General features: G+C 36.2%; 1 protein-coding gene across 1 annotated transcript in view; it reads right to left on the minus strand.

Annotated features, from left to right (window-relative positions):
- Positions 1-1,772: 1,772 nt before the first annotated feature.
- The window catches only part of CELF1 (CUGBP Elav-like family member 1), a 55,279-nt gene continuing 34,256 nt past the window's right edge, over positions 1,773-22,795 (minus strand). The window contains 12 exon segments of the mRNA XM_029285265.1: positions 1,773-1,926; positions 6,967-7,134; positions 7,892-8,035; positions 9,056-9,490; positions 11,172-11,300; positions 12,381-12,462; positions 13,585-13,746; positions 14,468-14,547; positions 14,744-14,878; positions 15,435-15,483; positions 15,984-16,066; positions 17,342-17,529. Coding sequence (XP_029141098.1) covers positions 7,007-7,134; positions 7,892-8,035; positions 9,056-9,490; positions 11,172-11,300; positions 12,381-12,462; positions 13,585-13,746; positions 14,468-14,547; positions 14,744-14,878; positions 15,435-15,483; positions 15,984-16,066; positions 17,342-17,529 — 1,615 coding nt within the window. The 3' untranslated portion in view covers positions 1,773-1,926; positions 6,967-7,006.

The following is a 22,795-nucleotide window of genomic DNA, read 5'->3' on the forward strand; positions in this document are numbered from 1 at the left end:
CTCTCATCCTTAAGAGATGCTGATCACAAGGTTGAGAGAAAAACAACTACGGAGAGAGATGACCCATCCAGCAAGAGAGTTGGCAGCTGGTGTTTGCCAACAATAGAGTGAAAGCCTCCTAAGGCCTAGATAGATCTCTTAGATGTTTCTACTCTCCAAATGTTTTTGTTTCACATTCCTTCCTCCTGTTAAAATTCCTTCATAGCTTCTCCTCCACCCCGTTGCCCCTTGTGCTTTAGGCACCTACCACAGGACTTTTTGCAAGGTGCTGTGAAGTCCTGGACTATATCTCAGCTTCTAAAGCAGATCATATGTGCAGCAAAGCTGAAGCATGTTTCCCAGAGAAGGATAATCTGTCCTGTTTCTTCATCAGGCCAGAAAAAAAAGAAAGAAAGAAAGAAAGAAAAAAAGAAAAAAGAAAACTGCATGTCTCCTAACCCAATTAAAGAACAAAACTTTTTTTTTTAAAAAAAAAATTCTCCACAGAGGAGATTCCCCCAGCTAAGGCCCCTGAGAAAAGGAGCCGGGGTTGGTACCCTGTTCAGGTAACAGCCAACGTGCTGTTATATTGTGCTTGTCACTTGGAGAAAGAGCCAGCAGTTTTGTGCCTAGGCTTACAGATTCCTTCTATGGGATCTATACGACATGCTATTTCAAGTGTAAGAACTGGAGAGCAATCAAGCTTCCATTCACTGAGAGTTAGTGGTGTTAAAATTTCACAAAAGCAAGTCGCATATTAAACAAGAGGTACAAATTAAGGCTACCCCAAAGGAGCCTGGGCTCCAAAGGATTTCAGAAGCAGTATTACGCAAACATCCCACATCTTTCTGTTAAACTTGTATCCCTGCCGCTGCCACCATGACCATCTGAACAGTGCAATCAAGCCCCTGAGACCTTTCCATAGCTGTGATAATAGAGCAAGGTGCAGATACTGTGTAAAGCAGTCTAAATGCACAGGAGATGTCCTTACATGACATATGATCACAAGTCTGGCATCCCAAAAAAGGACAGCTTTGAAACCTAATAAATTGCTCAGTTTTTGCACCAACTATAGAAAACAGAGGTGAAGGGTGTATATATACAGGATTGTGAAGAACACAGCAGGAAACATGCAAAACGTTTACAGGGGCATTATTTGAAATTTTAAAAGAAAAAAACAAAACAAAAAACAAAAACTCACATTTTGTTGAGGAGATTGTAGTTACAAAAAACTAAGCATGCAAAGGTTTAACAAAATACAACACCAACTTTGATTAAATTCTCACTGCAGACAAAGGCTGATAATCACACAGGAAGGAAAAAGCAGTTAAGTGCCAGGGCAAAAATGCAGCTACAATCAGGAAAAAGTGTAGTTCAAGTGTTTTCTGCTGAAGCTACTCAAGTCAAAGAATGCATGCTCTCTTCTCAAGCATGGCAAGTAGGTTCAGCAAAATGTGACCAGAAGCCTCCTGAAAGCTTTTGAGTTGCATCCTTTTACTTTTTCCTTCAAAGGTTTTTGTTGAAACTAAGCACACAGAAAAAACTAAGCCTAGAAAGTGATTGGCTGTATGTTCACAGAAATACAAATACTCCACGAGGTATGCTAGCAAGGCTGCTCTGAAGACAATTACAAAGGATCAGAATCACAAAATCAAGTGGTTATCTTATGAAGTTCTAGAAAAATAGAATTCTTTTATATTCAAATGCAAGTTTAAATATTCCCCATCAGCAGTCTTTCTAGCAAAACCAATTTGGCAGCACAAAAAAAAAGAAGGAAAAAAAAGAAGAAACAAACATAATAAAATACACATCAGCATCAAAAGTCAACACAAGGTCAAAGGGTGAGAGTTCAAGCATCAGAGAAGCTGAAGAGACAAGGATTTGGACGATGTACTTGAACGCCACATCGACATGCTTTAGGCACAACGATGAACAAACGGCAGGAATCTAGAAAAAAACAAACCAGAAAGAAGGAGACCTACTGAGTTACACAGAACAGTACATCCAAACAGAGAGAGAAAGAGAGAAGAGAGTGAAACAGGAATGGGCACTGTACAATGAGACCTCTTGGGGAGGGGAGCTGACGAGGAAGGGCAGCACATGCTAACAATGAACAAGTAAAAGTTGAAGTGCATAAGACACCAAATAAATGTAAAAACTGTCAGAAATTAAATGGAACAGAGGCCTGGGATTCCCTTTAGACTCTGGCTACAGAATGGAGTCTGACTTAGCGGCATACAGCTGTGCATTCAAACGCAGCTCTAAGTCAGTGTTCCTGTTACCTCTTCATGAGGAAGGTAGCACCCCTCTCTTCCACGAGAACCTGACTTCACAAAATGTAATTGTAGGACAGTTCACATGACAGGTGGAAGGACAAAGCAGAGATCACTGGGCACTGAGAGTTTAACACTTTCTTCTTCTTACTATGGGGCATACTTAGGCAATTGGAACTCATATGTATGCGTTATGTATGCACATGTATGTAGATTCTGGCAGTAAATGACATTAAACACGTTTTTACTGTGTGAGTAAAACTGATGCCCCCCCCCCCACAGAAAGAATTAAGACTTGACTGCAAGTTAAGACTTGCTGCAGCTGAGCCCTTTTTACTATGATACTTGCAAAAAAAAATCCACCACCCTCATTTTGCAACTCTTTTCAATACATAAATCTTGCTCTTTTGATTCTGTGAGGAGGAACTCTGGACTCTCAAAAGTTCTACAGTCACCTCTGTCAGTTTTGAAAGGAAGGATTTTTTATCTGCAGAGACTTGTAAGAGATTTTCAAAGTGACAGAATCTCTAACACAGTGTTTCTCAACCTTGACAATTTTAAGGCATGTGGACTTCAACTCCCAGAATTCCACAGCCAGCATTGCTGGCTGTGGAATTCTGGGAGTTGAAGTCCACATGCCTTAAAATTGTCAAGGTTGAGAAACACTGCTCTAACAGGATCACAACACAAGAGACCTAAATATCAAGGACAAACACATTAAAGCATTCTCTTAACATAGTGTTCATAAGCAATTGTCTGAAGCAGCATACGATTATTGGAAAAAGTATTGTTCTTAGATTTGCCCTCCCTTCCATCCTAATTATAATAAATGCATGTTACAACATTTTGATTTAAATACAGAGACCTATTTCAGCTGAGTAATACAAATGAAGTATACATTTGTGTGAATATAATTTACTTTTTTTTAACAAATGTCAAGCTACTCTATGTTATTTAATTTTAAACTTACTTAAAAACAACACTGGCTTGGAATCAAAATGAGTGATCCTTAAACAAACCATCCTTCCGTTAGTTGACGTTTTGGATCTAGGGCAACCCTTCTTCAGCTGAAACAAGGGAGGGGTAATCCTTGTTAACTTTCCTTCTCATTATAATTCACCATACCCCTGAATATCCTAGGATTGGGGATATTTGAAGAATTTGATAGTAACACTAAGAGAAGTACATTAGTAAAGCCACTTCCCTGGAGTATCCTTAGTGAACCCAAGAAGACTCCCACTGGCAGAAAAACCTCTAATCTTAACTATAGGTGTGCAACGTTCAGGTTCAAAGATGGCAAAGATCTGACTCGGGCACCCCTCCCTACTTCTCAACCTCCCCTTTAAGAAGCAGTGTCTTTTGCCCAAATATGTTTGAATTAAGGAAACAGCAAAGATTACACTTGCTCCTACCCTTGGGGGGGGGGCGAGATTATGAAAGTTAGCTTGCTGAATTAAAATACGACAGTCTTTATTTTTATCATAAAATACATATCCAAAAACCTGAATAGAACATTTTTCTCTTTCCCAGAATCTATCCATTCACATGAATTAACAAAATATGTAGTTAAAAAGCTACTTGCAAAACCATGATGACTATTTGTTTTAAAGTTATCCATCCTCTCTCCCAATAACTAACTCAGGCTCTCGTCGTTGCAAAATTTGGTTCATGAATGCCAACTCTGGTCAATATAATTTTCAGTATAACTTGGGAGTTCTTTATCAATTTCAGCCTTCTGCATATGTATTACCAAACGCACTATTTTAATCTGAGAATGTATGTATAAGCAATTATGATATCAAGTAACTAAATGATTAGGTTCCAATTTGATTGGCTTCACCGATTTTCTGCCAAAAATTGGGTGGAGGGAGAAGGCAGAGTAACAATCTATGCAGAAAACAGCATAATATGTGGAAGCAAAACCTCAGAGGGGCATCTATATGTATCCTTGTATAAACCAGATTCATTTTCTTGCCAAGTGGGACTCTCCCTGGGAAACAAATCTTCATTATTTGTTTTGAAAAGCATTTATGGCCAGGTCACGGGACACTGAGAAGAAACAAGTATTTTGGTTGAAGCATTCTATCTTACGGCACCACTGAAGGCACAGGAATTCTGCCAATCTATTCCAAAGATCCCATTTTTAGAATTTAACCTGCATTTTTAACTTTGGTAACTCTGACAGTGGAATTAGGGCACTTGCGCTGATCATACCTATGAAAGGAAATACTGTATTATAGGATAAGCATAACACAAATATTGTGTTGCTAGTTCAACAGGAGGAAAGTTGCCCCATAGCGGTCATAATGGAAGCATAAAGAAAAGTTACAAAGTATATGGACATTGAATAAATAGCAACAAAGTATTTAGAAAAGCTAGTAATAGTGACTGAGAAGAGTAGTAGTACTGGGAGGAGTGACTATAGCAAAAATTGAGCACAGCTTTCCTCCTCCACTGGTTCACAGCATTAATTCTTATCCTATTTAGCAGTTTGCCTCGTTACAAACAGGCCACTGAAAGTCAGTAGTTTCAATCATGCACATTGTTTATGTATGCATTACACAATCACATTCAGGATTATGCAAAACCCTGGTCTTATCCAGTGAAATAATTTAGATAATAAATATTCTCCACCCTGGAGCAGTATAAAACTTCTATAAAAATAGAAACAACATTCTTGGTTATATCAGGTTGCAACTGGAGCAACTGCTCCCAACCATGACCTCTTTGTTTTTCCTGAAAGTATATTTTTATTTAAAAAAATCCCTTGACAATTCTGGGACCCTCAGCACTCCAACACTCCCCCATCCTAATAATATCAGGATAAAATTTCTCCTAGTGCACAAACAATCAAGTGGTATACAGTTATCTAAGTGTATGCATATGCTTTTAAATTAGACCCCAAATATTCAACACTGAAGGATACCACATGCCAGCACAAATGGAAAATTTGGCAATCTGACCATTCCACCTTTTTATCACCACTGTATATGCTTTTTTAAATAAACGCTGTTTAAATTTTTACTATGCCATTCATCAAGTTATAAATCTGCAGTGAGATTCCAAATTCATCAGAAAAACAACTTGAATCACAGATGGGTAGCCTTACACAAGTTATAATGCCTCAGTTTTAGTAAACAAGGGGACCCAGTCCCTAGTAAACACCTGGTTTTCCCACTGAGTTTTATCTTATACAATGGCATTTCAAATTTGATGAGCTTTTGAATCTTCATTGGAGATTTTTATCTTATACAATGGCATTTCAAATTTGATGAGCTTTTGAATCTTCATTGGAGATTATTTTTTCCATCCAATGTAGCAATACACTGAATATAACACTGTAAACTTTCCTAACAATAGGAGTAGCTTTTTCTAGCCTCAAGGCTAGATTTTACATAATTTCTTGCCATGGCTCAACTCATACTGTTAAAAATTCCCTTTGGACTCAGACCTACAGTGTATATAAAAATTTAATGCTTTTGGCATACACCCATGTGAAAAAAAGGATGTGTATTAGAAGGGAAAGAAATCTGACTTTGAATTATTAGGCACTGGGCTCAGGCAGTATGTAGACCAGATCCAAATCCTGCACAGATTCAGACCTTTGAATTTATTCCTTTGTACTAGCACACACTCAAAGGAAAACTGCTATGTAATAAGCTGACAATATTTGTGAAAAATAAATCTATATAAGCAACAAGAAAAATCTTTGGGCCAGTATTATTCTGACACACGCTCACACAAAGTTGAAAAAAAAATGTCAGAAATCAGAGCAATAAGAGCTCATTTTAAAACCAACTGTCAGTTTAACACTAAGGAGGTTTTAACTTGTACTTTATGAGCACCATTTCTAGTTACACCTTCATGTACAATTTCTAGAACGGGGAAGAACAAATTTTATCATGAGACATTGGATTTGTAATAAGATTGTAAATTAAATCCAGGAATTCCTGGATTACAGCCTAAAGTGTAGATAGCTGCATTAAACCAACTAACTTCAAGTGTAGTTTCCAAGAAATTGAAACACTAATTCATATTATCCAATTTTAAAAAAGATTGTTCTGTCCAAAGTGTAAACAGCTGATCAGAAAACATCACTGGATACTTTTATAAGCTGCAACCACACACATTGCACTATACAAACGTATTTTAGCATTATAATTACTGCATTTTTCCTTTACCACATGAATATTTTTGCCCAACTATTATCCTCCAACTGACTGATTCTGTATACAGTTCTCACATAAGGCATTTACTAAATAAATCTAGCAAATAGCTTGGCAAAGTTCCTTAGGGGTTGTTCATTAACCAACCACCATGTGATTTGGATTCAGCTTCCTGCTTCCCCCTTTCATGAGTATCATTGGGGTCTCCTCATATCTAAGTCATGCAGTGTCATTTCCAATTGCACTTACTATTTTCCTTTCCTCTCCAAGGTGGCTGGCATTGGTCCTTCTCAAAAACACGGTTACAAACACAGCAAACTTTTTTTTTTTTAAAAAAAAAATAGTGATATGGCACCTAAGCTCCAAAGTAAAACACTGGAAACAAAAGCACAAAGTTGTCCTCCATTCGCAGAATTCCCAGTAGAGGCTGCAGCTGAGTCTTCAGGAGAAGATGTGCCAGACAGAATGGTATCAATCAGCTTCTGTGACTGTAAAAATACAGCCTTAAAGAGTTTTTGAATCCCTAAGTGGGCTCCTCCCCAACTTACCAGAAGATCCTTCTCACTCCAGTTCCAGGGGGAGGGGCACTCAATATGGCTTGCTGTCATTCTTAGAGCGCTTGAGCTGAACTTTCAGTCGCTTCATGCCAATTTGAAATCCATTCATTGACTGGATGGCAGCTTGTGCAGAGACTGGATTGTCATAACTTACAAAACCTAAGAAAAGAAAAACTCACAGTTAAGTGCAATTAGAGGATAAGAATATCTGAGTATATCATCATCATCATTATCCCCACCCACCATCACCACAGCTTGCATTTTTGCTTTTAATACAAAACCAATCTTAACTTTTAGTGTAATTACAGATAAAGCATACGAGATAGAATAGGACTTTAAAAAAAAATACAACTGAGGCAAAATTTCCCTACTCGACTAAAACAAACTAGCAGATGTTAGTGTCTTTTTAGAGATACAATCTGTAAATGTCAATTCTTCTACTGATAAGTTTAATTTCTTGGAAAAGAAGGGCTAGAATATTCCAGATGCCATCCAAACCTGTAATTTTTAGTAAGTATAATTGTTAAATATATGACCGAGCAATCATACTAACTCTACTTTTAAGTTTAGAGTCATGTTGCTTTATTTAACTATGTTTTGCTTACATATAACTTGCTTGCACAAGCAAGTGGATATATTTTCAGCTAAAAGATTTTAGTTACTTGAAATACTACAATATGTTTTTTTCAATGCATCTATTTACTTAAGCTGCTAGCTACAAAACAGCAACTTATACTGACTTAAATGTTTCACAGTAAGTTTCTGTACCAGTTCATTATACATCAGCTGGTTATTGTTTTCTGAGGGGAGAAGTTGAGAGAGATAACTAGAGGAAGACGGTGGGACAAACCTTCCGAACAACTGCTTTGATATGAATATTCTTCTCTTTTACGAAAAACAATGTAACAGAACATACCAAAACATTTGCTCAGATTGGTCTGCTTGTCAATGAAAACCTTGGCAGAGACAACATTCCCAAAAGGCATGAACATCTGTAGCAGGTCTTGGTCCCCAAACTCCTGGGGAAGATGGTAGATGAACAGATTGGCTCCTTCTGGACCTTTAAAATATCCATTTAGAAGGAAATTAAAATAAGTAGAACTTCTTGGATTTTAATACAGAAAATACAGTCAAAACTCACGCTATTAGTGAAAAATCTGTCTGCAGAAATTAATTATCTTGCAATGTTAAAAATGATACCTAGTGTTCATTTTTAAATAAGAACAAATGACAATAGAGTAAAAATAAAAAATACTTTTAAAAAAATAAAGGACCATTATTTGTAGTTTCAAAGACCAGAAATACAGAAACAAATCTTGATAATTAAATACATAGGCACGATAAATTCTAGCCCACTTCAGGAAGTTGTGATGCTTTAACGTTGATAAGATGATTAGGCTGTACTTCCTTAATACAATTCAAAATAAGGATGCAGAGCGCCATCACTCTTTCCATTTTAAAGCCTACACCTTCAGATTAATGTTTCAATAAGGTTGTCGTGTGTTTAAAATGTGATACAACCACAATAAATATATGATCTATGAGACAATATGATCCATAAAATAACAGCACTCTCACATCAGGTAAAATTAATTAGATAACCTTTCACTAAACCAATTTTTTTCACTAAATCAAGATTTTGGCAATTTCAACCCTCCAATTTGCAACAGTTAACAGCACTGGCCAAATAACTTGCAAAGCATATGTATAGATTAACGATACTGTATGCAAAAACCGCTACGTACTTTCTCATAAATAAGAAATGATTAAAGATGGTCCCAAAATGTGACTGGAAATATTAAAAACAACACACTGTATATATCGATTTTAAAAATGGATTTCTTGGTTGGGTGAAAGATAAAACTAAACAGGATTTTAGAATTAGATGTTTTGAGAGTAGCCACAATATTCTGTAAAAATGTCTGCAAAATGCACTATAACATGTTCATAAGTCCCATGTTTTATCCTTAACTTCAGATTCCGTATCATTGGAGAAGAGTCTTTTGAGTATAATATGATACCCAGGGCTCAGTATGACATAGCTAAAGAACAAACTTTCTCAACACTGCCTCCTACTTACCTTCCTTCTGACTTCCTGCTGCACCAATACTCTGCTGTGTTAAAAGACTCTGGTTGTAAAGTGTGGGCAATGCAGCAGCAGCATATTGCTGAATCCCAGAGTATGCCTGAGTTAGGGCCTCCATTGTGCTCCCTGTGCCGTTTGAGAGGCCACCGCTGCCTAGCCCTCCATTTAAGGCTGCCATTCCTGTACAGAAAACATGAATAAATATTTTTTCCCATAAGGTTTCAAGTAAGATAATTGATCAAGTAGGGGAAATTGAGACATGGGTATGAAGCAAACAATGATGGAGTCTGACTTTTGCTTACAATGCACTGGACTTGCCTGCTAAAGAGCTAACATTCAGGCCTGCAGTAGCCCCTGCCAGTGTTTGCAGCGCTCCAAGAGAAGCCATTGGGTTTACTGAGGAACTGCTACTGGAACTGGGTGACGAACCTGCTATTTAAAATGAGAGAGTTAAAATATCAGCAAGAACTTCCAACAGCATCAAAATGACTTAGCACTGTCTCTGAAAGGCCTAAATAAAGCACATTCAAGATTCTTCTAAAATATCAAGTGGAAAGTGGCATAAACTTTCCTTTTTCTCTCTCTTCTATTTTCCCAAAAGAATTTTCAGTGAACAGCAATCCCCAGTCTTTAGCCTTGTATCCTCTAGGTTCCAAAATGTATCTTTTAGTTTGTGTGAAGTATGAGTCAAGTAAGAAATAGCAAGAGTTTTTACCAACATTCAGAAGCAATCCTGCTATTTTTTGCCTAGATGAAAATTGCAATGAAGAAAAACCTCTGGAGTATCCATGTAGAATCCAATGAAATGCTCATCCAGTGAGCCAGAATCATTTGCTACTTACAAACTCTCAATTTATTACTGTTTAAGCAGAATGACCCAGGCCACAGTATTCTTTCTCTTTTGCCATCTCAAAATACTGACGGCTCAGTGACTAACCCTGTTCCATACTATGGGTATACATACCATACTCTGATATCATACCTTAGTATGGCAACAAAAAGAAGAGGTGCAAGAGGTCAGTCAAGCACAGGCAAGTTTAATTTTAAATTCTAGTGATTTTCTCAAGTTTCATTTATTTTATTCCATATCTAAAATTACCATCATTTAGTTCCAATCAGCAGAAATAAATTTCCAATATCAAGCCAAGCAATTGTGTGGCTTGCTTTTTGCCTACTATGATATGTAAATAATATTAGAAATAACAATCCCTTGTTTTACAGCAATAAGCCACAAGTTAAAAGAAATCTGCTACTGGCTTGCTGTGATTTATGCAGAGGTGCCTCATTTGTGATTCTATGTATTATTCTTGGTAGTTTTTTCTGCCCCATCCAGTTCTGAGATGTTCAACTTAAAAACTACTAAATGGAAATAAACCATTACTACATTTATCTGTAAGACCAACTGGCTTGTTCAAAAAGCATGATTAAAGCAAGCCATGTCGTAATATAAGGTACAAATAATGTCACTGGAAAACCAAATTTTTCCAAATTCTATCTCAATTTTCAAAAAAATTGTATCTGCAAAGAAAATCCAAGAGAATGTAGTAAAACATTTCAGACAATGTATTTCATTGAACAAATGGATCAATTACACTTACAAAAAATAAATATCCTCTTGTGAAATTTAAGTTTTCTGTGTGTCCTTGTAAATATGAATGCATGTATACATGAGGCATGGTGGCGCAGTGGTTAGAATGCAGTACTGCAGGCTACTTCTGCTGACTGCTGGCTGCCAGCAGTTTGGCAGTTCGATTCTCACCGGCTCAAGGTTGACTCAGCCTAAAATGAGGACCCAGATTGTAGGTGGCAATATGCTGACTCTGTAAACTGCTTAGAGATGGCTGTAAAGCACTGTGAAGCAGTGTATAAGTCTAAGAGCTATTGCTATTGCTATACACCTGTAATTACGTAGCAAAATGACATAACTATTCAGCAAATCAGAAGCACCTACTTCCTTGTTTTTTTCACATGTTTTGGGATGTAATTTTTATCTTCATAAAGGGCAAGGTTTAATAATTAAATCATGGCAACTGGTTCTATTGTTATGTATGCAAAGAGGCAAAAATAGGTTAATTAATCAAAAAACAAATAAATAAACCAACTCCCTTACCTGAACTGGTGAGAACACTTAATGGACTATTGGAAGAGTTGAGTGCAGTTGTTCCACTTGGGGTATTCTGAGCTGCGCTAGCTGCAGCTGCTAATGCAGCTAGATTCTGCAATTGCATTGCATTCAACCCTGAAATACATCAATCAATGCAGTGTGTCTGTTTCTATACCATTAACCACTGGTGGACCCAGCATCATCATCAATTAGAAATGGGTTTTGATGGAAGAAGTCCAATAATCTTACCCCCTTTCTTCCAAGCTAAATAACTCTTAATTGCTGATATCTCTAGCCCCTCTATCATATGGACTGATATCTTTTGCTCTTTATTGTATCAACAATTCTACTTTCAATTATCTTCCTAATGATTCCTTGCATGAAATTCATTCACTCTATTTTTTTTAACAGCAGCTCACATTGGACTGATTTTTTTTTACTGAGCTCTCCACTGTAATTTCAAGATCCCTTTTCTGGTCAGCCTCTGTCAACTAGGATCCAATAAATATACAAGTGAAGTTTGGATTTGTGTGCCAATTTCATTTTACACTTATTTACACTGAAGTACATTTGCCATTTTGAAGCCCATTTACCCGCTGTGGAGACCTCCCTTTGTACTTCAATGTAAAGTTTAAAAAGATATTGGCACACAAATCTTTAAAATCACCACCAAACATGTTCACAATAATTCTGTATCAAAGACTTTATTTATAATCCAGGTATAAAGTTATTTATGGAATCAGCCTTGTCCCCGCACTTGCTTACATTCTAAAATAGTCTAGAAAATCAATGAAAAAGACTAATCTTTCTGAAAATCATGCTGATTTCTTTTCAGTAAGTCTTCTAAATATTTTTTTTTAATTCTAACAATACTTTCAACCATTCTTCTTCGGAACAGGTGTGAAATTAACTGACCCATAATTTTTCTTTAGTATTCCTTGATTCCTTTTTAAATAGTGAAGTCCGATTGGCACCTGTTCCCATAAAGTAGAACACAGCAAGTTTTAAAGAGAAGGTGCTTACATTTGTGAAAAGATCAGCTATTGCACATTCGTATTCAAGTTAAAAACCTGAATACGTGCCTGAGCTCTTTTGTACGGGCAACCAAGATCTGTCTTCACTAATATTAATATATCACAGCACATCAATCATTTTTCACTTTGTTACTGACCCTATTTATCAGATCCCAAGCGGAAAGAATTGAAAGAAACTTACCTCCCATTGGGTGAAGGTTGCCCAGTGTGTTCAAATTCCCAGAAGAAGCAGCTGCTGTCTGCTGAAGGAGCTGTAAATAAAGCTAGACATTACACCAAAAACAGAACAAGAGTGAGAATGAGGGCTGGCTCCACTTCTGGGAGACACTGCACTACACCACAGCCAGAATGCCGTTACAAGCACAATTCTTACTGACCACACATATCACCAATACACACAAAGCAGCAGTGAATCCATACCAAGAAGGATGCTATTAAAAAAGGAACAATCCAATTGCTCATGCAATTCAAGATGAAATATTCTTCATTTACTCATGGCTAGTGTGCCACCAACACTGGCTACAAAGGTTTCTAACACTGGTGAAACATTTATCTGCCAACTCCTCCCTACTCAGATACCATAAAAGTATTCTGAGAGGAGGCAAGGTAAATAAAAACAAGGGAAGAAGGCTTTATAGCCTTATGGGCAAACCCACAGGTAACAGTAATGTCTTCTGTCAAGGCAATGATTTAATAGATAACCAGCTTATGTAAGATTTAATGAAGGGAATGTCTCAGCAGGGTCTGTGTCCCTTTAAGAGCCAGCAGGTTCTCTGTCCCTTTAAGAACCAACTAGGTCTGTGACCCTTAAGAGCCTTTGTATAAAAGGACAGCTCCACTGCTGTGTTCTCTCTTCCATTTTCCTCCTGTAACCGTGGTGTGTTGGATCCTGCTGTATTAGGACATGTATGTATATTGTTCCTGGTATATGATATTGTAGATAGTGTAAGATAAACCACCCTTTACTATAGACCACTGTTTACTGTGTTTACTCCTGGATTATCTCGTGCAATAAGACTATGCACGCTCTGACATCTTCATATTGTGTATATGGCAGGGTGCTGTGCAAGTTGGTAGAGTATTGTATATTGATACTGTAGTAAAAAGAAAAATAAATCTTCATTTCCCTATTTACTCTATAAATGCATAAGTTCTACAACATAAGTCCTCAACTAAGTGCCACATTCCTTCTTACTAATAGAAATCCTAACACATGGCAATACTTCAATGCTAAAAAACATTTCAATCATCTGTACTTACCACTACTACCACTACCAATTTTTGAGCTTGTAAGAGAGTCTCAGAATGAGAATACTTGCAAACAAGAAATGTGTGTTAAATTATTTAGAAAATAACTCTGATCAGAAACTGTCAAATACACTCACTGCCAAGTACTGGGGTCCAAGTGTGTTCAGTCCAGCCAAATTTCCCCAAACAGAGGCAGCGCTAATCTGTTGCATCTGTTGCTGGAGTTGTTGTGCGATTCGTTTCTGTTCTTTATCTTTCTGAGTATCTGCAAATTTCACTACGATGGGAGAAGAACATCCCTGCAATACAATTCACACAGCTGTAGCTTTTGTCATCTTTCCAAAATCCTAACAATTTACATTCTTTAAATAATTGCTTTAAAAAGAACATACATTCAGAAACTGTGTCTGCTTTTTAAAGCAACCTGTAACATTCCAGAATTCCAATGCAGATTCATGTATCTTATATATATTTCCTATTTTGCATAGAAGTGGAGAGAAATGTGGGTATGTGCCATGCAGGGGGTATGAATGAAGAGATGTTAGCATAGTAACTGGAAAGCTTAAACTAAACATTTCTGTATTATGATTTGGATGTATTATTACCACCCATTGATGTTATCAATACAATTTTAAAAAAAACCTTTAAAACTAAAAAAAAGTTGAAAATATAGTGATTTAAGTCTTTCTACAAGAATTTTAAGGGATTTTTTAATATAAACTAAAATATCTGGCTGTGAAGGGAAATATTAACTCCTTTGGTAATACTGCAAAAGAGAGGCCAAGTGCATTCTACAGCTTGGAAGCTAAACATGAAGAGAATCTCAAGTGAAGGTATCTTTAAGAGGGTGTATTCTGTTGACTTTAATGGGTGTCAATAAAACTCAATCATCAGATAGTAGGCCCTAAATGGTGTAGGCTTTAAAAGTTACAACTAACACTTTAAATTGTCCTTAGAATACAATTAGCAATACTGAACTACAAACATAAAAACCTCTCAAAATTGGTATTTTTTTTTTACCTCCATTGTCTGTGCTTGATGCATTGCTTTGATTGCTGTTTGTGCCATTGCTCTTGTGGTAAAAGTCACAAAAGCACAACCTGAGAAGGGAATATAGTCAAAATTAAATAGTTTATCCAAGTTATCTCCTGAACAGAAGAAGCATCTTGCCCATTTCTAAAACTCCCCAATTAAATATAAGGGACATATATGGGGGAAGACAAGGGATGGGGAGACAGGAGGAGAAAGTGAGGTCTGAAGGGAAGAGTTAACAGTTGCAAACAGGTCTGCGTGTACCTCGGCTTAAGCCATCAGGACCCCGTAGAATTCTGCATTCTTCAATTTGACCAAAAGAGGAAAACATCACTCTGATATCATTTTCATTGCACTTCTTTGAGATCATCCCAATGAATAGTTTCCTATCTTCCACCGCTACGAGAAAAAACAACAACAAAAGTTAGGAAAGTGGCTTGACTATTTTACCTGATTGGGTAAGTTTCCTTGTTCCTTTTATAGAACAATCCAGAAAAATTTATCAATAAGTTGCCCCCAAATGAACATAAGCATCAGAATACTTTCTTTACCCTCCCACCACCAATCTAGAATCTTCAGTCTAGAGCAAGAGTCAGAAAAATCTATTCTCTCTCAGTTTAGTAGAAGAGCTGTGTGCAAAAAGCAATGAACTGGAAACAAACGTTTTGAGTTTCAAACAATCTATTTCAACATTATCGGAAGTGTTTCAAACTTCTGAAGCTGCCTTCTTTTCAATATGAAATAAAAATGGCTGCATTTCTTATTCTGATTTTCAACAGAATAACATGAAAATGTGAGAGGATATTTATTTCATTGATGGCATTGTTGGGATCTGAGCTTTTAATTTTTTTTTAAAGTGTCCATAAGTTGCAATTTTGGCATATAATGCAATGAATGTTGCCGCAACAATGTGATAGAACATACCAAGGCCAAATAATCTTTTACACACACTCACCATTATTCTTTTCACTGTCAGCTGGCTTCATTTGAATGGGATGGTGCATCTGTGATAAGAAAGTAATGGAGGGACATTTTATTTTATAAAGTAAACTGTTTGGAAACTGTTTGGAATATGCAAAACAAATTCAAAATGTTTTCAATATGGAACAATCATTTCAAGCTCACAATGGCCTGTACTGTCCATTTATATAGTATTTTGAATTTGAATTAGCCCTATTTGTGCTTAAATCACTTCTAGGAAGGCTTGAAACTATTTAGTGACTGAAATGGGACATTTCAATCTTGAAAAAATGTTGAATTCAAAGCCCTGAGAACATCCTACAAAGCATCACCCATCCCTTACACAAAGTAACTATATTAATTTGAAACATGTTATAGTCAGGTACTTATCATTCTATTTGTAAAAAAAAATCATTCTGAACAAAGAGATACAAAATAAGTCATAAATATAAAGTAGGACAAAGGATTCTGCACAATCTACTAGGGAAAATGTAGTATTTCCAATGTGGTTTTGCTGATATAGAAATTATATAATTTGTCATACCCCTGGGAGGATCTTCATGTTATGAAGAGCATTCTGTGCTTCTAGTGCAGCTTTACGGGTATAAAATGTAACAAAACAGCACCCTATGAAATAAACACATTCTGTAACACATACTAAAAGCCACTTCAAGCTTAAATTACCACATTAGTTAATTATCTAAATTGGGCATTTCTAGCATCCTAATTCTGAACTTTTTTGAGACATGTAATATACATTTGAATTCCACATATTCCAGGTGTAGCCTTCACATGACCACTAACAATTTTTTTATAAGACTGAAAGCTGTTTCTTTCAAGAATCTTGACTAATTAGAGGTTAATTTATGGTAGAATGTATGATATGAAAACTACCTACTTATAGACTATGTTTAAACAATCTAGGTTAGAGCTAGAGATGTCCCACAAAAAGTGGACAATTTTATTGGAGGAAAGGGAGCTTTATTAACTCACTCTGTCCTATGCAGTTTCCTATGCTAAAACGGTTCCAATCTTCTACTAATAATGTTTCAGGGGATGAGAGAATAAATTTGTTCTGCACGTGAATTCCTTCTAGATCAGACAGCATATTTAAAATGTTATATGTTTATTATGTCTTGTTAATATATGCTTCCCAGTGAGTTCGTAAAGCAAATAATATAATTATTTCTTCTGATTGGGGGGGGGAAACCCCCCAAATATCTTGCAAGTAAAAAACAGAACAAGATGGCTTACTATATTTTTCTAAAAAAAATTCCCAGTATTACCTCTTCCCCAACACCCTTTGCCCACCATCTGAAGTGACACAGATTCTATCATTCTACTATATAAGACCACCAAACTGTAATTCCTAGAAAGTATAACTGGCCCAATAAAAACTCATCTGCTCTTGAAATAAACTGCCCACACACCTCATTTATGACTCACATATTTTAATAATGTCCTTGTCCTCCTAATAAATTAGTAGTTTATAAACTGGACTGAAGGTCAGGACAATTTTCAGTCTTATAAAATGATTCTTTTGAGAGCCTTGTGTATATTATGAAACCAATATTGTAGAAGATGTTCATTGGATATTAAATGGACAATAATTATAAACACATATCATTGTAGATAACAAAATAAAAAATTTTCAATTTACTATTATTAAATATTTACTATTACTACAGTAATTTACTATTACTATTAAATATAGAAATGAATAAGACCAGTAGGTGCCTGGAAACACTCATGTTTGTATAAATAATGGAAACAACTGGGTGAAACTTTTAATGTACACAACACTTGATGCCAATCATTAAGTCATTTTGGTTCTATCTCTGGCCCTACATGCAGCCAAATGTTGCCTTTTTAAAACTTGATGGGAAGAAAAAAACCTCTCACCTTTGCTCTGAGGTGGGTTTTGGCTTCTGTCTCGCAGGACATTAATTTCATAGACAGCACCATACTGTTCAAATAAATCTCGCAAGTCTTTTTCAGACCAACTCCGTGGGACTTGGCCCACAAACATCTTGATAGCATCTAGGTCTGGTTGGTCAGGATGATCCAATGTGCCATTCATTTTCTTTGAGCTATATGAGTCAATGAGAAAAATGTGATAAGCGATTTTACTGGCAAGGTCCTGATCAACCTTTTACTTGATATACAGTATTTAAATTGCTAAAACTCAACGTATTTAAATATAACACACACATTTGAAATACTAAGGGAAAAAAGTTTTTATTTATTTATTTATTTATTTTAATTTATATCCCGCCCTTCTAAAGTTCAGGGTAATATTTTTCTATACAAAAAATATGGTTGGCTGATGACTCACTACCTTCTCCCAAATATGCCTGAAAGTTTCTAATTTTATTTAGCAGCTTATAAATGAAAAATGTTTTAGGATAAATAATCATTTGAAAACAAATAAGAGCTGGACACATACTTTAGTAGTTTAAAGTGACTGTAACTCTCCCTAAAAGTGCACAGAAAGTTAATATTATTTAATGTACTATAATTTAAAAATCAGTGATAGTTGTTCGAGCACATCATGAGAAAATATATTTCCAATAATCAAAATAATTAACTTAAAAATAATTAGAATTTGGCTCCTCATAATTATTTTTAAAGTATATATCTGCTTTTTAGGTACTTAATTCATTGTTCCATTTTTTTAAATGTAAATTAATCTGGAAAAAATATAGTTGCTCTATATTTGTACTTCTAAAAATGAAACTGCCTCTGGATACTGAAGAATAATTATCCATAAGGATGAACTCTCAGAAAGCTTTTCCTCTTGAAAAATGATTTAAATTAGATCCATCCTAAAAATGCTTCTAATTTGGCAAAATGTACCTAAAAACTGATATTCTTTTAACTTAATTGAGTAAGAAAAATAATCAAATAGAATGAACAGAAAGATTGCTTTATAGTGATGGAATGCTGAATAATGAAAATATAATGAATGCTGATCCAACTAAAGCTCAAGGTATTAATGTGCCTGAATCCTAAAAGTTAGAAAAGACATATTTAAAAACAGAAACCTAAAGGGGAACCACAGAATGCAGCCTAGTACCTGTCCTATAGACATATAAGAGGGGAGAAAAAACCCTACCACAAATTGGCTGGAAACCAAAACCACAAATCTGGTAGGAGACATGGCATCCTCTGTTTGAAGAGGATGGATGGCTGAAATGCTAAATAACAGCACTCCTGTTGGAAGGTAAATTATCTACTGCTTAGACTGTTATTTTTCATTATTAGATTTTTATCCCACCTTTTCTTAAGGCAAGCGTAGAATTCACAGACTCCTAGTTTCTAGGACAGCACCTTAGCCACTATACCAAAATGACTCTACAAAATAAGATTTTTAAGGAATCGGATATCTCTGAAGCTGCAATCTTGGGGAACTAGAGAAAGAAGGTTAATTAGCCCCCCCCCAAAAAAAGCATACCAAATCTATTTTTTTACAATTAGAAAACAACTGAAAGTATCTTATAGTTTGTATGAGAAACATGATTAGGGGGATATCCCCATACTACAATTTATCTCTCTTTCTTTAGAAGACTGCTCAACTTTTGCAACTATGGATGGTGCACATTTTATTTTGAATATACATTACATATATTAACTGCTCTGGGCAGGTATCTGCTGAAGACTCCAACCAAATTTGTTCAATGGTTGAGTGATACTTTAGCAGCATTATTAAGCAGGATTGTGTCTGGGGTTTCATAATGAAATGATGATCCACCTCCTCTGTGATACATTAGATGATACAATAATTTCAGGAATTAGTTGTCATAAATTTATGATGCCTTTCATGCTACAGGTAGCCCTTGACTTATTGGTGAATGTTTGAAGTTACAACGGCACTGAAAAAAGTGACTTATGACCATTTTCACATTTACGACCACGGCCACATTCTCAGGATCACGTGATCAAAATTCAGGTATTTGGCAACTGACTCATTTTTATGATGGCTGCAGTGTCCTGGGATCATGTGAACACCTTTTGTGACCAAGCAAAGTCAAAGGGGAAATCAGATTCATTTTATAACCGTGTTATTAATTTAACAACTGCAGAGATTCACTTAACAACTGTAGCAAGAAAGATTGTACAATGGGGCAAAACTCACTTAACATCTGACTCACTTAGTGAGTCATAAGTCAAGGACTACGTGTATTGCAATAGCAAAAGGGAATGATCACTCCAGAGCAACGGGCAGCTGAGCTCAGCAGAGTGGTACATCTTTGTAACATGGGAGATGGCCAGCACCCATTGGACCCTTAAATCCAATGCTGCTGTTCAACGCAGGAAACTTGTGATCACCAACTCTGGACCTGGCAAAGGTGGACTGTATCATTCATAGAAGATAATGGGAATAATTCTAACTGCTGAATTAAACAAATAAATTAAATAGTATTAAGGGAAATGTCCCAATAATTTATTTCAATTTATGAATCTTATACTTCTTTCTACAGAATTTAGACCACAAATTTTCTAATAGAAGGTCATATTAAAACTGAACAGAAACTTAGGAAAAAGGAAGCCATATTTAATTCCAGAAGACCTGGATTTAACATATGGTATTGCAATTCTACACTGATGGACAGATACTGACAACCAGGGCTTTTTTTCTCATAGAACGCCCAGAACGGAGTTCCGGCACCTTTTTTGGATGGAACCTTATAGGGTAGGCAAAGTGGGTTGTATGATGTGTGTGAGTTCTGGCACCTTTTTTTTTTTTTTTTTTTTTTAGAAAAAAAGCACTGCTGACAACTGAAATGTAACAAAGTTGAGAATGATTACTAATCACTTAAGGATAAGCATATCAAAGCATTAACTTCAACAACAACAACAACAAAATTCTAAAATCCTGAAGAGAAAAAAAAGAAAGAAAACTAAAGAAGGAATGCATAATGAAAGATAAAGTAAAGTACTCTCCTTAATTTTTCCTCCATTACAGGAATGGACTTTATAAATTGTGTCAGAAAGATTAAATCTCGGGATGAGCTGGAGTTACTTAGAAATAAAAGGTAAGCCAAAGTGCTCCATTGCAAAGAGAAAGCATCATATTGGTAATAAGTGATGAGAAGGCATATTTTATGCCAAACTTCCCCCAGAAGAGGAATATAGCTCTAACTGGTCATTATTATTCCACAAGAGGGAAGGAGGGAATGGAAGAGTAAACAAACATTTAGCTAATTTAAATAAATTCAAATTTCCAGGGTCAAATGGATTGCATCTTAAGAGTAGTGAAGGAATCACAAAACTACTCTCAATAATCTTTTGGAACTCTAGAAGACTGGTAAGGCCCAGCAAATGTCATTGACATCCTTGAAAAGGAGGATCTGGGAAACTATAGATCTGTCAGTAATTTCATGTATAATACTCTAACAGATTGTTAAACAGCACTTTGATGAGTATGCCCTAATTAACAAGAGTAAGCTCACATTTGTTGCAAACATATCATGCTACACAATTTCCTTTCTTTCTTTGATAGAGATTACTATCTTAGCACATCGGGGGAATGTTTTGGACACAGTGTCCATTGACCTCAGTAAAGCTCTTGAAGAACTATCTCATGATGCTTTCTACTTGGAGAGTAGTATCAAGTGGATGGTTAAATGCTGTGTCCTAAGCCCTATGCCAGTGATGGCGAACCTTTTAGAGATCGAGTGCCCAAAGTGCAACCCTAAACCCACTTATGCATCGTCGAGTGCCGGGTGGGCGTGGCCCATTGGGTGGGCGTGGCTGCGGTGGTAACGGCAGGCTGGGTGGGACTAAAAAGTTCAATCAATCAATTCCAACTTTGCAAGATCTTTTTTTTCCCAAATTGACTGATTGAACCGTTTTGTGTTTTTTTGGACATGGCATCAGAGGCCTAAAGCGAAAAGGTTTTATAAAATCCAGCTGAAGGCTTAGGACTTGGGCGACGGCGCGCATGCCCACAGAGAGAGCTCTGAGTGCCGCCTCTGGCACCTGTGCCATAGGTTCGCCACCACTGCCCTATGCTTTTTAACACTTTAGTCAATGATGGAGGAGGGAGTCGAGAGGACGCCTATTAAGTGTGACACAAAGCTGGTAAAGATGGCTAGTACAAAGAGGACAGAAGATTCAGAGAGTCTAGAAAAGATTAGGTAATGGGCTGAAATGAACAGAATGGAATTTAACAGGGAGGAAATAAAGCTCTATATCTGGCAGGAAAAATGAAAAGTACAAATACAGAATGGGAGAGATAGATACGTGATAGTAATATGTATGAAAAGAATCTGGGGGTCCTTCTCAATCACTAATTAAACATGAAATAGCTGTGTGATGCATTAATTAGAAAGGAAGGTAGTATTTGGGGGGGGGGAGATTAATAGAAGCACAAACTCCAGATCATGGGACTTGATTAATCTACTCTGCCTTGATCAGACCCCATTTGCAAAACTCTTTTAGTTACCAAAGGTCGTGTTTTGTTTTTTTTTAAGGATAGTGACAAATAGAAGCAGTTTCAAAGACAACTGAAGTAGTACAATGTCTGGAAATTAAGACTTGTAAGGAGCAGTTAAAACATCTATGTTTAGCCGATAAAATAAATGATGCTGGGGTCAGGGAGATGAGACAGATAGTCTTCAAGTAGCTAAATAACTATTATGCAGAAGATGGAATAATCTTATTTTCTATTGCCTCAAAGGTCAAAATCAGAATCATTGTGTTAAAAACCTTAAGAAAGCAGGCTCTGGCTACAGTCAGGAAGAGTTTCTTGATTGTATGAGCTGTCAGTCAAGGCTGCCACAAGAAAATTGTTATTTTCTTTTGCTGGATGTATTTGGGCACAAGGTAGATGTTAATCTGTTAGAGATGATTTAGAGAGAAGGGCATTGGACTAGATGACTTCTAATGTTACTTCTAATTCTCTAATTTTATGAAAAACAATTCTTTTTGTCAATAATGATTATATACCTATTTTACAAGAGCAAATATCCATTCAAGGGCTTAGGGCCTAAATGTTTAAAGGCCACTGTCTTCCAAACTGTGCATCTCATAAACCATAAAGTCTTTCTCTATAGTTGAATAATAGGAAGGCCCAATTTGATTGCGGTAAGAGAAAGAACCTTAACTTAGCATATCTAAAAAATGAAACTCTTCTACAATATGCTAGACTGCACTCTTTTTATTTAGAATAATCTTTGTAAGAAATGTAAAACACATTTAACATATTATTTCAGTTGCTACATCTACATGCTTTTTGTCCACTGTCCTTTTCTTTTGTTTTACCTCCTTAATAAGTAGAGATTTGAGAAGTATTTATTATTACCGTATTTTCCGGCGTATAAGACGACTTTCTAAACCCTGAAAATCTTCTCA

The sequence above is a fragment of the Protobothrops mucrosquamatus genome, unplaced genomic scaffold (assembly GCF_001527695.2).
Source record: "Protobothrops mucrosquamatus isolate PMUCROS unplaced genomic scaffold, P.Mucros_1.0 scaffold1452, whole genome shotgun sequence".
Lineage (NCBI taxonomy): Eukaryota > Metazoa > Chordata > Lepidosauria > Squamata > Viperidae > Protobothrops > Protobothrops mucrosquamatus.